The sequence below is a fragment of the Phocoena sinus genome, chromosome 16 (genome assembly GCF_008692025.1).
Source record: "Phocoena sinus isolate mPhoSin1 chromosome 16, mPhoSin1.pri, whole genome shotgun sequence".
NCBI classification, from domain to species: Eukaryota; Metazoa; Chordata; class Mammalia; order Artiodactyla; family Phocoenidae; genus Phocoena; species Phocoena sinus.
The window spans coordinates 56,791,753-56,803,728 of record NC_045778.1 but is presented as its reverse complement, the minus strand read 5'-3'; the positions used below and the strand labels follow the sequence as shown (position 1 = coordinate 56,803,728).

Genomic DNA, 11,976 nt, shown 5'->3' with positions numbered 1-11,976 from the left:
TCTCATTGTGTTGTTTTTTTGGTTTTTTTGTTTGTTTTTTTGGTTTTTTGTTTGTTTGTTTTTTGTGGTATGCGGACCTCTCACTGTTGTGGCCTCTCCCGTTGTGGAGCACAGGCTCCGGACATGCAGGCTCAGCGGCCATGGCTCACGGGCCCAGCCGCTCCGTGGCATGTGGGATCTTCCTGGACCGGGGCACGAACCCGTGTCGCCTGCATCGGCAGGCGGACTCTCAACCACTGCGCCACCAGGGAAGCCCTCATTGTGGTTTTAAGTTGCATTCCTTAATGACCAATAGTGTTGAACATCTTTAATGTGTTCATTAGTCATTCATATATCTACTTTAGTTGAATAAAATGTCTATTCAAATCTTTTCCCCACTTTTAAATTGGGTTGTTTGTTTTATTACTGGGTTGTAAGAGTTCTTGATTTATTCTGGATATATTGTCAGATACATGATTGGCAACTGTTTTCTCCCAACCTGGGGCTCACCTTTTCATTTTCTCAATGGTATCTGTTGAAGATTTTTGAGGAGAAAAGGGACAAGACAGAGCTGTGCTTCAGAAAGATAGGATGTAGAATGGATCAAAAGGACAGTGTTCTATTTTAATACCCTTTCCTATATTGTAACATAGGGAACAAGGACAGGCCAAGCTTCTCAAAATTCTCCGGGAATCAAAGGGTTATAAGCAGCTATTTATTGAAGCCTGTTTACAGTCCAGTTAATCAGTAAACCAGAATCAGTGAAACTACCCAATCTGAAGAAGTGCAAAAACCTTTCAAAAGGTTTTCATGGATTAGGAGAGGCAGAGAAATGGGGGAGGGGAGATGAGTGCCTATTCCAGAGCTACATAAATAACTTCTGGCTTTGGAAGGACAGTTCTGAACTTTCTTCCCAGGCACTGTCACACTGGTGTTTACTGGCGGGAAACTAGGAAAAGCTGGTTCTTGGCCCTTGGATTTTGACGGGTTACTGGGAGAAGCGGGGCCCATTTTAGTGGGTCTCTGAAAAAGCCCAGCAAGATGTCAGACATGGTCTCAATTTTCCTCCAGCTCCTTCTCTTCAAGTTGGTTGCCCCGGTGACCTTTCGCCACCACCGCTATGATGACCTCGTGCGGACGCTGTACAAGGTGCACAATGAATGCCCTCATGTCACGCGGGTTTACAGCATTGGGCGCAGTGTGAAGGGAAGACACCTCTACGTGCTGGAATTCAGTGACTACCCTGGAATCCACGAGCCCTGTAAGCCCTGAGCATGTGTCTTAAAGTGTGTGTGGGCAGGACCCTTCCCTTACAAATCCAGTAATTGGGGTGGTTTCTGGGGAGGTCCCTGGACCCCTCCACCCATAAAGTATCACCACTTCCTCAGCCTGGACTAAGTATTTCCTTGCTTAGCCTACAAACTGGCCCTGCCTCTGGGGAGCTGCAACCCCAGTTCAGGCTCCAGTCTGCTCCTCCTTTTTGGGTTCTGTTTGCTCAAGACCTTAATGGTAAAAGGTGAGTCTTTTTCCCTGCTCCCTTCCCATCCCCCCCGCCTTCCCTCCCATTACCCTTCTTTCTTCCTTGCTGTTACTATTCTGCCTTTCCCTATCCAGTGCCTCTGGAGAAACAATTAGCCCTTCTAGTTCTGCCAGAGTTTAGGGATAGCTCTTTGGGGAATGACGGTGTACTCAGAGTATGGGATCCTGGAGAGAGTTTGAGGTTTGGGGTATTCATTTTATTCATTACATTATTTGTTGTTAGTTTGTTTCTATTATAAAAGCCATCCATGTTTGGATTAAAGTAGAAATTAGATAAGGTAAAAACCTCACCCGTAATCCCACCACTCACAGATGACCATCTCCTTCTAAACTTTCTTCTATGCATGTTTAAGCCACCTCCCCTTACATACACGTCATTTTTTTAATAAAAATGGAATCATACTATATCTGCTTTTCTCATTTCATAGTCTTTGATGAATAGCATGTCTGTAAATATAGATCTGCATTATCATTTTTGGCTGCATAATATTCCATGGTTGCAAGGTTGTATTGAGCAGTTCATTTATTGATGGGCATTTAAGTTGTTTCTACTTTACTGCTTTACTTACAGCAATTGTGACATTCAAGTACGTCAGTTCCTCCTACAAACTGTCAACCTCAGGTCTCTTTTCCTCTCCACTTCCTCACCCTTCCCCCTAGCCCAAATTCCATCACAGCCTAGATGATTGCACCAGGCTCCTGACGTTCTCCTATCGCCTAACAGCCACCACTCTCTAAACCTTTCATTTAAGGCACAGATGCTAGGTGCCCAAATATTGATATAATCCCCTCCCTCCCTTGCTTAGAAACCTTCAGTGACAACCTCACACCCAGTGGATTCTGTCCATGACAGCTTCAAACTCTTTAAGTGGCCAGTTCGGGGCTGGGGGGGGAAGGGAGAGAGGGGGGTGGGAGGCTGGCTCAAGGAAGGCTATGTGATTAGGCGAAGATAAGGGCCTTGCTTTGAAAATGCACTTGCAGAGCAAACCCCCTGCTTTTACTCAGGACGTGTGTTCATTTGTGGAAGCTTGTGGGTGCTAATGGACATAGTAGGCTTAGCCCCTCACTCCATGCCCCTTTCTTGGTGCTCTGTCTACTTTCTAGCATTCAGTGCCTTTCTTGAAGCTTTTCATACTATTATACCTCACCGATCCCTCTTTTCTCTGATGCCCTATCAAAGGTACATCCATTCATTCCTTAATTATTCCACAAGTATTACTGATGATCTACTCAGTGTAAGTAAGCACTTTGGTAGACTCTGAATATAGCACAGAGAATAAAACAAAGACTCTGCCCTCAGGGCCTTAATTCTAGCGAGGTAAGACTGGCAATAAATAGGTAACTAAATAAATATATATTATACCAGATGAAAATAAGTGCTAGTGAGAAAAAGAAACCAGGAAGGAGAGATAAGGAGTTGTGGACAATCGTGGGTTGAGTGGGGGAGGGGTGTTGCTTTTTAGGAAAGGCTTCTCCTTCAAGGTGATTTTTGAGTACGTGATTGAGGTGCCATACTGGTTCTGGGGAGGAAAACACCGCACAGAGGCAAGAGCCGGAGCACACTTGGCATGTGTGAGGAGCAGCGAGGAGGCCCCTGTGGCTCCGGGACAGTGAACCACAGGAAAGCAAGGTCAGAGCAGAGCTGTCGGGGATACTGGGCAGGAGGAGATCACGTGGGGCCTTGCAGGCCTCTGCAAAAATATTGGCTTTTGCTCTGAGTGAAGTGAGAAGCCGTTGGAGGGTTTTAAGCCCAGGAGTGACATGATCTGACTAAAAATTTTAAAAGATCACTCAGAACAAGAATCAGCAAACTAGAGTCTTGAGGGCCAGCTACCTGTTTTGGTAAATAAAGTTTCACTGAAACACAGTCACACCCATTTGTTTTTGTATCATCTATGTCTGCTTTCACTGGAAGCGTTGAGTAGCTGCAGTGAAGACGATATAGCCCAGGAAGCCCAAAGGATTTACTCTCTGGTCCTTTACAGGAAACGTTTGCCAAACGCTGACTCAGGAGAATAGACTTGCATGGCTGGGCAGATGCAAGGAGTTCAAGTAGGAGATTTATTGTAGTAATGCAGGCTTGCGATTGTGGGAGCTTGAACCAAAATGATGACAGTGGTTGTTAGGAGAAGTGGTTGTATTGTATTCTGGATATACGGAAAGTAGAGACAAAAGAATTTTCTATTGAATACCTCCTAAGAGCAAGGGACTATGGTAGGTTCTACAGGGCAGTGGTTCCCAAACTTATGGATTTCACACACACACACATATATATATATGGGAGATCAGAGGGGACTAAAATAGATTTTCCAACTTTTATTTTACTGAACAAGGATGTTGAAGAATACTACCTGCCATCTGCTATCACCATCCTTTCGTAAAATAAAGTATAACTTAACACCAAGAAAAGTGAGAAAGACGTGATAAGATTAAAGAAATACACTAAGAACAAAGAAGGTACATGATAGAAAATCCACCACACAGTCCTTATGGGTTATAGACATTCCTTTGGGAAAGACTGCTGTAGCAGATAAATAACAATGGATTGTATCCTAAAGAAAGTTTAAAATGGCATACATTGCAAAGGCCAGGTCCAGTAAGGAAAATAGGACATGTGCAAAATTAGCCAAAACCCAGAGTAGAAAGTGGTATCATAAAAGGGAAGCTTAATCGGGAGTTCACTCCCAGCAAGGAGATTCCAAGATGGCTTCACAGAGTAAGGAGCATTTGAGCCTAGATGGATGGTGAGGAGAGCATGGAAATGTGAAGATGAAGAGACACAGAATCAGAAAAGGCATGAAGGCAAGAGAGTGCTGGATGGGGGCTTCCCTGGTGGCGCAGTGGTTAAGAATCTGCCTGCCAATGCAGGGGACAGGGATTCGAGCCCTGGTTCGGGAAGATCCCACATGCTGCGGAGCAACCAAGCCCGTGCGCCACAACTACTGAGCCTGTGCGCTAGAGCCCGTGAGCCACAACTACTGAGCCCACGTGCCACAACTACTGAAGTCTGCGCGCCTAGAGCCTGTGCTCCGCAACAAGAGAAGCCACCGCAATGAGAAGCCCGCTCACTGCAAAGAAGAGTAGCCCCTGCTCGCCACAACTAGAGAAAGCCCGCGCACAGCAATGAAGACCCAACACAGCCAAAAATAAATAAATAAAATTAATTAATTTTTTTAAAAAAAGAGTGCTGGGTGGAAGGGCAATCACTTGGCAAGGGCTTTTCTCCTTCCTTTTAAAACAGGGCAAGAATGATTTTTTTAAGTGGTTCTAGAGGCTCCTCTTATGACCTCAGTTCTAACTTCAATTGAACAGTTAACATGGCCAAAGAAAAGACTAAGGAATGAGACATACATAGACTCGTTCCTACCCTGTGCCTCAAGACACAGCATTCTCAGATATGAAGGGGAGATTTTAACCTCATTACCAAGAAAATTAAATTTTCAGCTGGTGCACTTAGGAACTGTTATGCTATAACCTGGAGGACTTTAGGCCAGCAAATCTTGGAAAAGCTATCCTTATCCTGAAAAGATTTGTCTCTGAGAAGCATTAAGCTACCTCAGTGCCACCTGGGCTTTGACCTCCATTATTAATCTGCCAGGTGACCTCAGACAAGTTACTTAACCTCTTCCATACCCGGTACCCTCATCCTGAGACTAATAATGCCTACTTCACAGGTTTTCTGTGAAGATTAGCAATGACATAAATGCCTAGTACACAGTAGGGTTTTAATCAGTAGTAGACGTCATTATCCGTGGCATGAATTTTTGTAGCATTTGTAGTTGCAGTTTGTTCAAAGGGGGCACAGGGATTATTGGAAAAGACCTAACAGAAGCACGAGGTTTTCTTCTATTCATTACTGAAAAAGAGGGAAACGTCCCTTTGCATGGTTAGGAATTAACTGCACTCGTAAGCTTTCCCCCATTTTCTTTATGTGTGTTTCTCTCACTTGCAGTGGAACCGGAAGTCAAGTATGTGGGGAATATGCACGGCAACGAGGTGCTGGGCCGCGAGCTGCTGCTGCAGCTGTCGGAGTTTCTGTGCGAGGAGTTCCGCAACAGGAACCAGCGCATCGTCCGGCTGGTGGAGGGCACGCGCATTCACATCCTGCCGTCCATGAACCCCGACGGCTATGAGGTGGCCGCTGCCGCCCAGGTACCGAGCCCCAGCGGGAGGCCCTGCAGAGAGCAGAGCCGTCTTAGGGAGTAAGGAAAAGCCGGGAGACCAGGTGTCCTCTCCGTCCCACTGTAAATGCCACGATGTGATAGAGGAAAAGCTGGAGAAATAGAATGAAGTGTGAAGACGGGTTCAGCACTGTAGCACCCTAAGCAGTGAATGGGGGTTCTCTCTGAGTCTCAGTTCCCTCCCTTCCGCGCCTTTCCAGCTGAGTTCTCCATTTCATTGTGAGGATCAGTGAAGCAGTATCAGTGACAACATTTCATCAACTGGAAGGTACTGAACAGGTGTGAAGGGATATTGCAAGACGCCCCTCCTTCCCTGAACTTTTAGCTGCCAACCTTAAATCCTCTTCTTCCTCCCATACTACACTTACATTTGCATTTGGGGGGAAAAGAGAAAGAATGAGCTTTTCTCAGAATTGTGGGGTGGCAGGTTAGTCCTGTTACAGATTCTTCATACTTTATTCCATCTCTGCACAGCTTTTTTCCTCTACTAGTATAGTACTCAGCCTTTGAATTCTTTATTTTAGAGTTACATTGTTCAGGGGACAAATTTTAAGAAGTGTTTATGGGCTTTATTTCCTAACATAAATTCAGAATATCAGCGTGCCTAACTTTGAGTCAGTGATTCTTTTGTGGCTGTGCATCAGAATTGTAGGTGAAGATTTTTGAGATACAGGTTCTCAGGTCCTCTCCCCACCCCAAATCTACTGAATTAGAATTTTCAGTGGGTGAGGGCAGGCATCTGCCTTACACAATGGATATGTTTCTTTAAAAGCTCTATTTAAACCTGGTTTGTTTGGGTTTGTTTTTTTTTTTTTTGGAGGGGGGTGTAAATGAAAGATTTTTTTTCCATTTAAAAATATGTTTATTGGGGGTAGTCTTAAAATGTTTTTTATGTTTAAGACTAGACTTCACTACTTTACTTTTTTTTTAATTTTGGTTTTATTGTGGTAAGAGCACCTAAGATGAGATCTACCCTCTTAACAAAATTTTAAGTGTACAATACACTATTGTTGATGATAGGGAAAAGGTGGTACAGCTGATCTCCAGAACTTATCTATCCCGTTCAACCAAAACTTTGTACCCCTTCATTAGTAACTTCCCATTTCCCCCTCCTTCCAGCTCCTGGCAATGACCTTCCACGCTCCGATTCCATGAATCTGACCACTCTGTCCCATACAAGTGGAACCACTCAGCATCTCTCCTTGAATGGCCCATCCTGGTTTAAGCCTAGTAGAGGACAGGGCTGAGGGGTGAGGGGAAGCAGGGAGGGTAATGGAGCCAAGATGTCGAGCCAAACACAAATTCGACCCTTGCCATCTTACAGCCTCCTGCTGACATGACTCAACAGATGAAAAAAAAAAACAACAAAAAAACCCAAAAAAACTTTGTTCCCCCCTCCCGCCCCCCACTGGAAATCAGAGAGATGGACATGAACGTGCCTTGAGACTTGAGTTTCCAAAAGAACAGGACAATTTGAAAGTGTTGTAGGGGTGAACCCAGCGTGGCCACTTTCCTTCTAGTGGCCCTTCCCTGTATTGCAGTGGGGAGACTGGAGAAGCCCCTCAGACCTGCCCACATCTTTTGTGCAGTGAAGTGGGGGTGGGAGGAGGTGGAGAAAACCCCTGCCAAATCCTAGAGCTGTGTCTCTGGGGAGCCAGTCACCTCTGCTCACCTGCTATGTACTTGTTCAAAGGGAGCAGATCTTGAACTTGAACCCAAGAGAGGACCCATCGGGTTCTCAGATTCCCAGAGCTACGTGCCGTACCCAGAGGAAACCTGTCTGCATGGCTACACAGGGAAGACCTGCCTGGCCGCCTAAATTTAAAACCACCTGTAGGTAAGGTAGAATAATATGGCTCCACCTCCCAAAGATAGTCAAGTCCTAATCCCTGGAACCTGTGAATATGTTATGTTACATGGCAAAGGGAATTAAGGTTACAGACAAAATTAAAGTTGTTAATCAAGTGACCTTAAAATACCCTGGATTATTTGGGTCGGCCTAGTGTAACCAATCACAAGGGTCCTTTAAATGTGGCAGAGGAAGGCAGAAGGTCACAGGCAAAGAGAGATTTGAAGATGTTCTAGGGAAACAGATTCCTCTAGAGACTTCAGAAGGAACACAGCCCTGCTGACACCTTTAGATCTCGTGAGACCCATTTCAATCTTCTGACGTCCAAAACTGTGAGATCATAAGTTTGTGCAAGGTTAAGCCCTAAGGCTGTGGTAATTTGTTACAGCAGTAATAGGAAGCTAATAACTGAACCCTGTTTATGGGAACTTCTGTTAAAGGAAGTCCTTACTGCCAGCTTAACTAATGACCCGGTGTGAATAGTAAGTCAGCTGATAGGTAAATTAACGTAACTGTTAATATGGACAGTTATGAGATAACGCTGATATGAATCAGCAAGCAATAAAAAGCCCTGGAAGCATAATGAAAATCATTATCTCACAGAAGTGAAAAATCAAACTCCAAATAGAAAAATCATATAAATGTTTTCTACTGGAACAGAATTGATGTAGGAGACTTAAAAGAATGTCAAAAAATGTTTTCAATGAGATCTAAGAATAAAACACGAGCACGATACCACGAAAATAGAGAAATCTGAGAACAATAAAGAGTTCTTAGAAAAATACGAGAGTAGTAGTACATCTGTGAGTTTTTAGCCTCCTAGTGTCCATGCATTCACCCTACTTCCAGTAGTGGCCACCAGTTCGGGCTCTCCCCTCTCAGTCCACAGGGCTCTTACAAAAATTATTTATGTAAATATCTGTCTCCCCATATATACCATGAATTCCTGGAAAGCTAGCATAATGTCTCGTGATCTCTTTCCCTAGTGTCTTTCAGGGGACTTTGAATAGAGATAGACCTAAATAGATGTGGATTGATTAAATGGATGGATGAGTGAGTGAATACATGGCCAAATAAAAGATGAAATGTGAGGTGTGAGCAGAGAGGTTAAGGGATCCACGGAGTTGATATTGCTCAGAAAAAAGATAATCAAGGATCCTAAGTAAAAAAGTAAATAAATAAATGGGGGGATGGTTTCCACTTTGGAAAACAGTTTAGCAGTCTCTGAAAAAGTTAAATATGGACTTACTTTATGATCCAGCAGTTCTACTACTAGATATTAGAAATGAAAACACGTGTCCACACACAGACTTATACACAAATGTTTGCAGCAGCTTTATCCACAATAGCCAAAAAGTGGAAGCAAACCAAATGTCCATGTACTAGGTTTAATAGTATCCCCTCTGCCCCCTCCAATTCATGTCTACCTGGAACCTATGAATATGACCTTGTTTGGAAATAGGATCTTTGCATATGTAATCAAGTTAAAGTGAAGTCATACTGGATTAGGGGACCTAAGTCAAATATAACTGGTGTCCTTATAAGAAGATAGCAATTTGTACTCAGAGACACAGACATACAGGGGAGAAGACTATGTGAAGATAGAAGTAGAAATTGGAGTGAGGCATCTACAAGCTAAGGGACGCTAAGGACTGTCAGCAACCACCAGAAGCTAGAAGAGTCAAAGAAGGATCCTCCTCTAAAGCCTTTAGAGAGCATGACCCTGCTTGATTTCAGACTTCTAGCCTCCAGAACTGTGAGAGAATACATTTCTGATGTTATAAGCCACTGAGTTTGTGGTAATTTGTTACAGCAATCCCAGGAAACAATACAGTCTATTAACTGGTGAATGGATAAACACAATGTGGTAAATCCATATAATGGAATTATTCAGAAATAAAAGGGAATGAAGTCCTGATACATGCTACAACATGGAGGAACCTCAAAAACATTTTGCCCAGTGAAAAAAGCCAAACATATAATATATGATCCCACTTACTGAAATGTCCAGAAAAGGCAAATCCATAGAGACAGAAAGTGATTACCTAGGGGTGGGGTAAAAATGAGGAGTGACTGTAAATGGGCATGAGGTTTCTCTTCAGGGGGATATAAGTATTCTTAGATTGTGGTAAAAGTTGCACAATTCTGTAAGCATACTAAAATTCTTGAAATTGTACGATTAAAATGGATGAATGTTGTGGTATGTAAGCTATATATATCAATAAAACCGTTTTTAAAAAATAGGGGTTCCCACCCTCCTACACTGTTGGTGGGAATGTAAACTGGTGCAGCCACTATGGAAAACAGTATGGAGGTTCCTTAAAAAACTAAAAGTAGAGCCACCATATGATCCAGTGATCCCACTCCTGGGCATATATCTGGAAAAGATGAAAACTCTAATTTGAAAAGATACATGCACCCAAGTGTTCATAGCAGCACTATTTACAATAGCCAAGACATGGAAACAACCAAAGTGCCCATCAACAGACAATTGGTTTAAGAAGATGTGGTGTAAATATCCAATGGAATATTACTCAGCCATAAAAAATAATGAAATATTGCCATTTGCAGGAACATGGATGGACCTAGAGATTGTCATACTAAGTGAAGTAAGTCAGACAGAAAGACAAATATTGTAAGTGATAAGTGATATCACTTATATGTGAAATCTAAAATAATATACAAATGAATCTTTATATAAAACAGAAACAGACTCAGACATAGAAGACAAACTTATAGTTACCAAAGGGGAAAGGGATGGGGGAGGGATAAATTAGGAGTATGGGATTAACAGATACAAACTACTATACAGAAAATAGATAAGCAACAGGATTTACTGTATAGCTTGGGGAACTGTAGTCAATATCTTGTAATAACCTATAATGGAAAATAATCTGAAAAGAATACATATATAACTGAAAAAATTATACTTTCTCGCTGCACATATCTCTGTCATTCTGATTAAATAGACATAAACAATTTTTTTAAAATAGGGGTTCCCATTATCCTGAAACACCCTCCTTTTGTTAGAGCTTCTCCTGGGATCTCTGCCTCCAGCACGTGGTTTATAGGGAAACTTGAACCACGCCACTGGGACTTTGGATGAGTTAAAGGAGAAAATGCTACATCGTTTGATAGATCGAGCTAATGTGTAAAAAAAAAAACTATACAGTGTTCTTCAAATAGAGCATTCAGTCTGAAACTTTCACCTTTTATTTCTTCCTTTTCCCACTAGGACAGGGACATTTCTGGGTATCTGGTTGGCAGGAACAATGCAAATGGAGTGGACCTGAACCGCAACTTCCCTGATCTCAATACCTACATCTACTACAATGAGAAGAACGGAGGCCCCAACCACCACTTACCCCTTCCAGACAACTGGAAAAATCAGGTATAAGACAAAATTTGCAAGCAGAAGCAGGTAAATCAGCATCTGGAATTTCTTCCCTGAATCTTCGCCTCTTTGTATTTTTTCCCTCCCTGAGCGTAGAGCCCTTCCCTGAGCACATGATATCTGATGTTAGTGGTGAGAGTGGCAAAAGAGGTGAAAGTGGTATCATACCGCTGCACAGCACTTCATAATTTTATGGAATTCTTTCTCAGCTAGTGTTTCAGTTGATCATTGTAAATGATCAAGCAGTGTTCAATGCGTCAAGCAGTGTTATCCACCCCCATTTTACAGATAACACTTATAGAAAAAATCATTTAAACTCACACAGCTAGTAATTGGTGGACTCAAGATTAAAACCCAGGTCTTCTGACTCCTCATCCGACATCCTTTCTACTGCACTACACTGTTGACAGAGAACTGTAGCATTCTAAAGAGAAATCTCTCTGGCATGTGACGAATTGTACGCTTATCAACAACTAGCTAGAGAAAGAGGTTCAGGGAGTCTCACCCTTAGAAGAGAAGTTTTTCTTCTTCTCTTTCTGTATGACCCTTGACTACCTTACCATATTCTCATTTCCCTTACTTTCTCAATCAAAGGATCCTATCTGATGCTCCCAGACCTCTTGCCCCCATTGGTAATGCGAATGGTTTCAGCCTGACAGTCGTCCTGTTCCTGGGAATGACTCTTGTCATCCTTGAAGCATCACCACCACCCTGTTTCTTACACTGTGTGGGCTAGTTCTAAACATTCTCTGTGAGTATCTAAACTTAGAGACTGGGGAGAGAAAATTAAAGCAGGTGGAAGGCTTTATATTGGGAGTTTCTAGATGGAATCTTATCAGTTTTTTTCCCCTTGGAATTGAAGCAAAAGTCATGCCGACATGTTTAGATTTTGGATAGCAGCTGTGCTCTTGGCTCAAGGAAATAATACATCAAAAATAACTTTGCACTCGTTGACATATCCAGCCAGAAGGATGTTCTTATTTATTAAACTTGTCTACATAAAATAAGGTAATTGAGCCAGTAACAACTAAACT

The 11,976-nt window shown here is 42.7% G+C and overlaps 1 protein-coding gene across 1 annotated transcript in view; it reads left to right on the top strand.

The window, feature by feature from the left end:
* The first annotated feature begins 1,020 nt into the window (after positions 1-1,020).
* CPN1 (carboxypeptidase N subunit 1) overlaps positions 1,021-11,976 on the top strand; it is a 28,281-nt gene continuing 17,325 nt past the window's right edge. The window contains exons 1-3 of the mRNA XM_032608534.1: positions 1,021-1,240; positions 5,471-5,670; positions 10,784-10,939. Coding sequence (XP_032464425.1) covers positions 1,021-1,240; positions 5,471-5,670; positions 10,784-10,939 — 576 coding nt within the window. The remainder of the gene's footprint in view (positions 1,241-5,470; positions 5,671-10,783; positions 10,940-11,976) is intronic.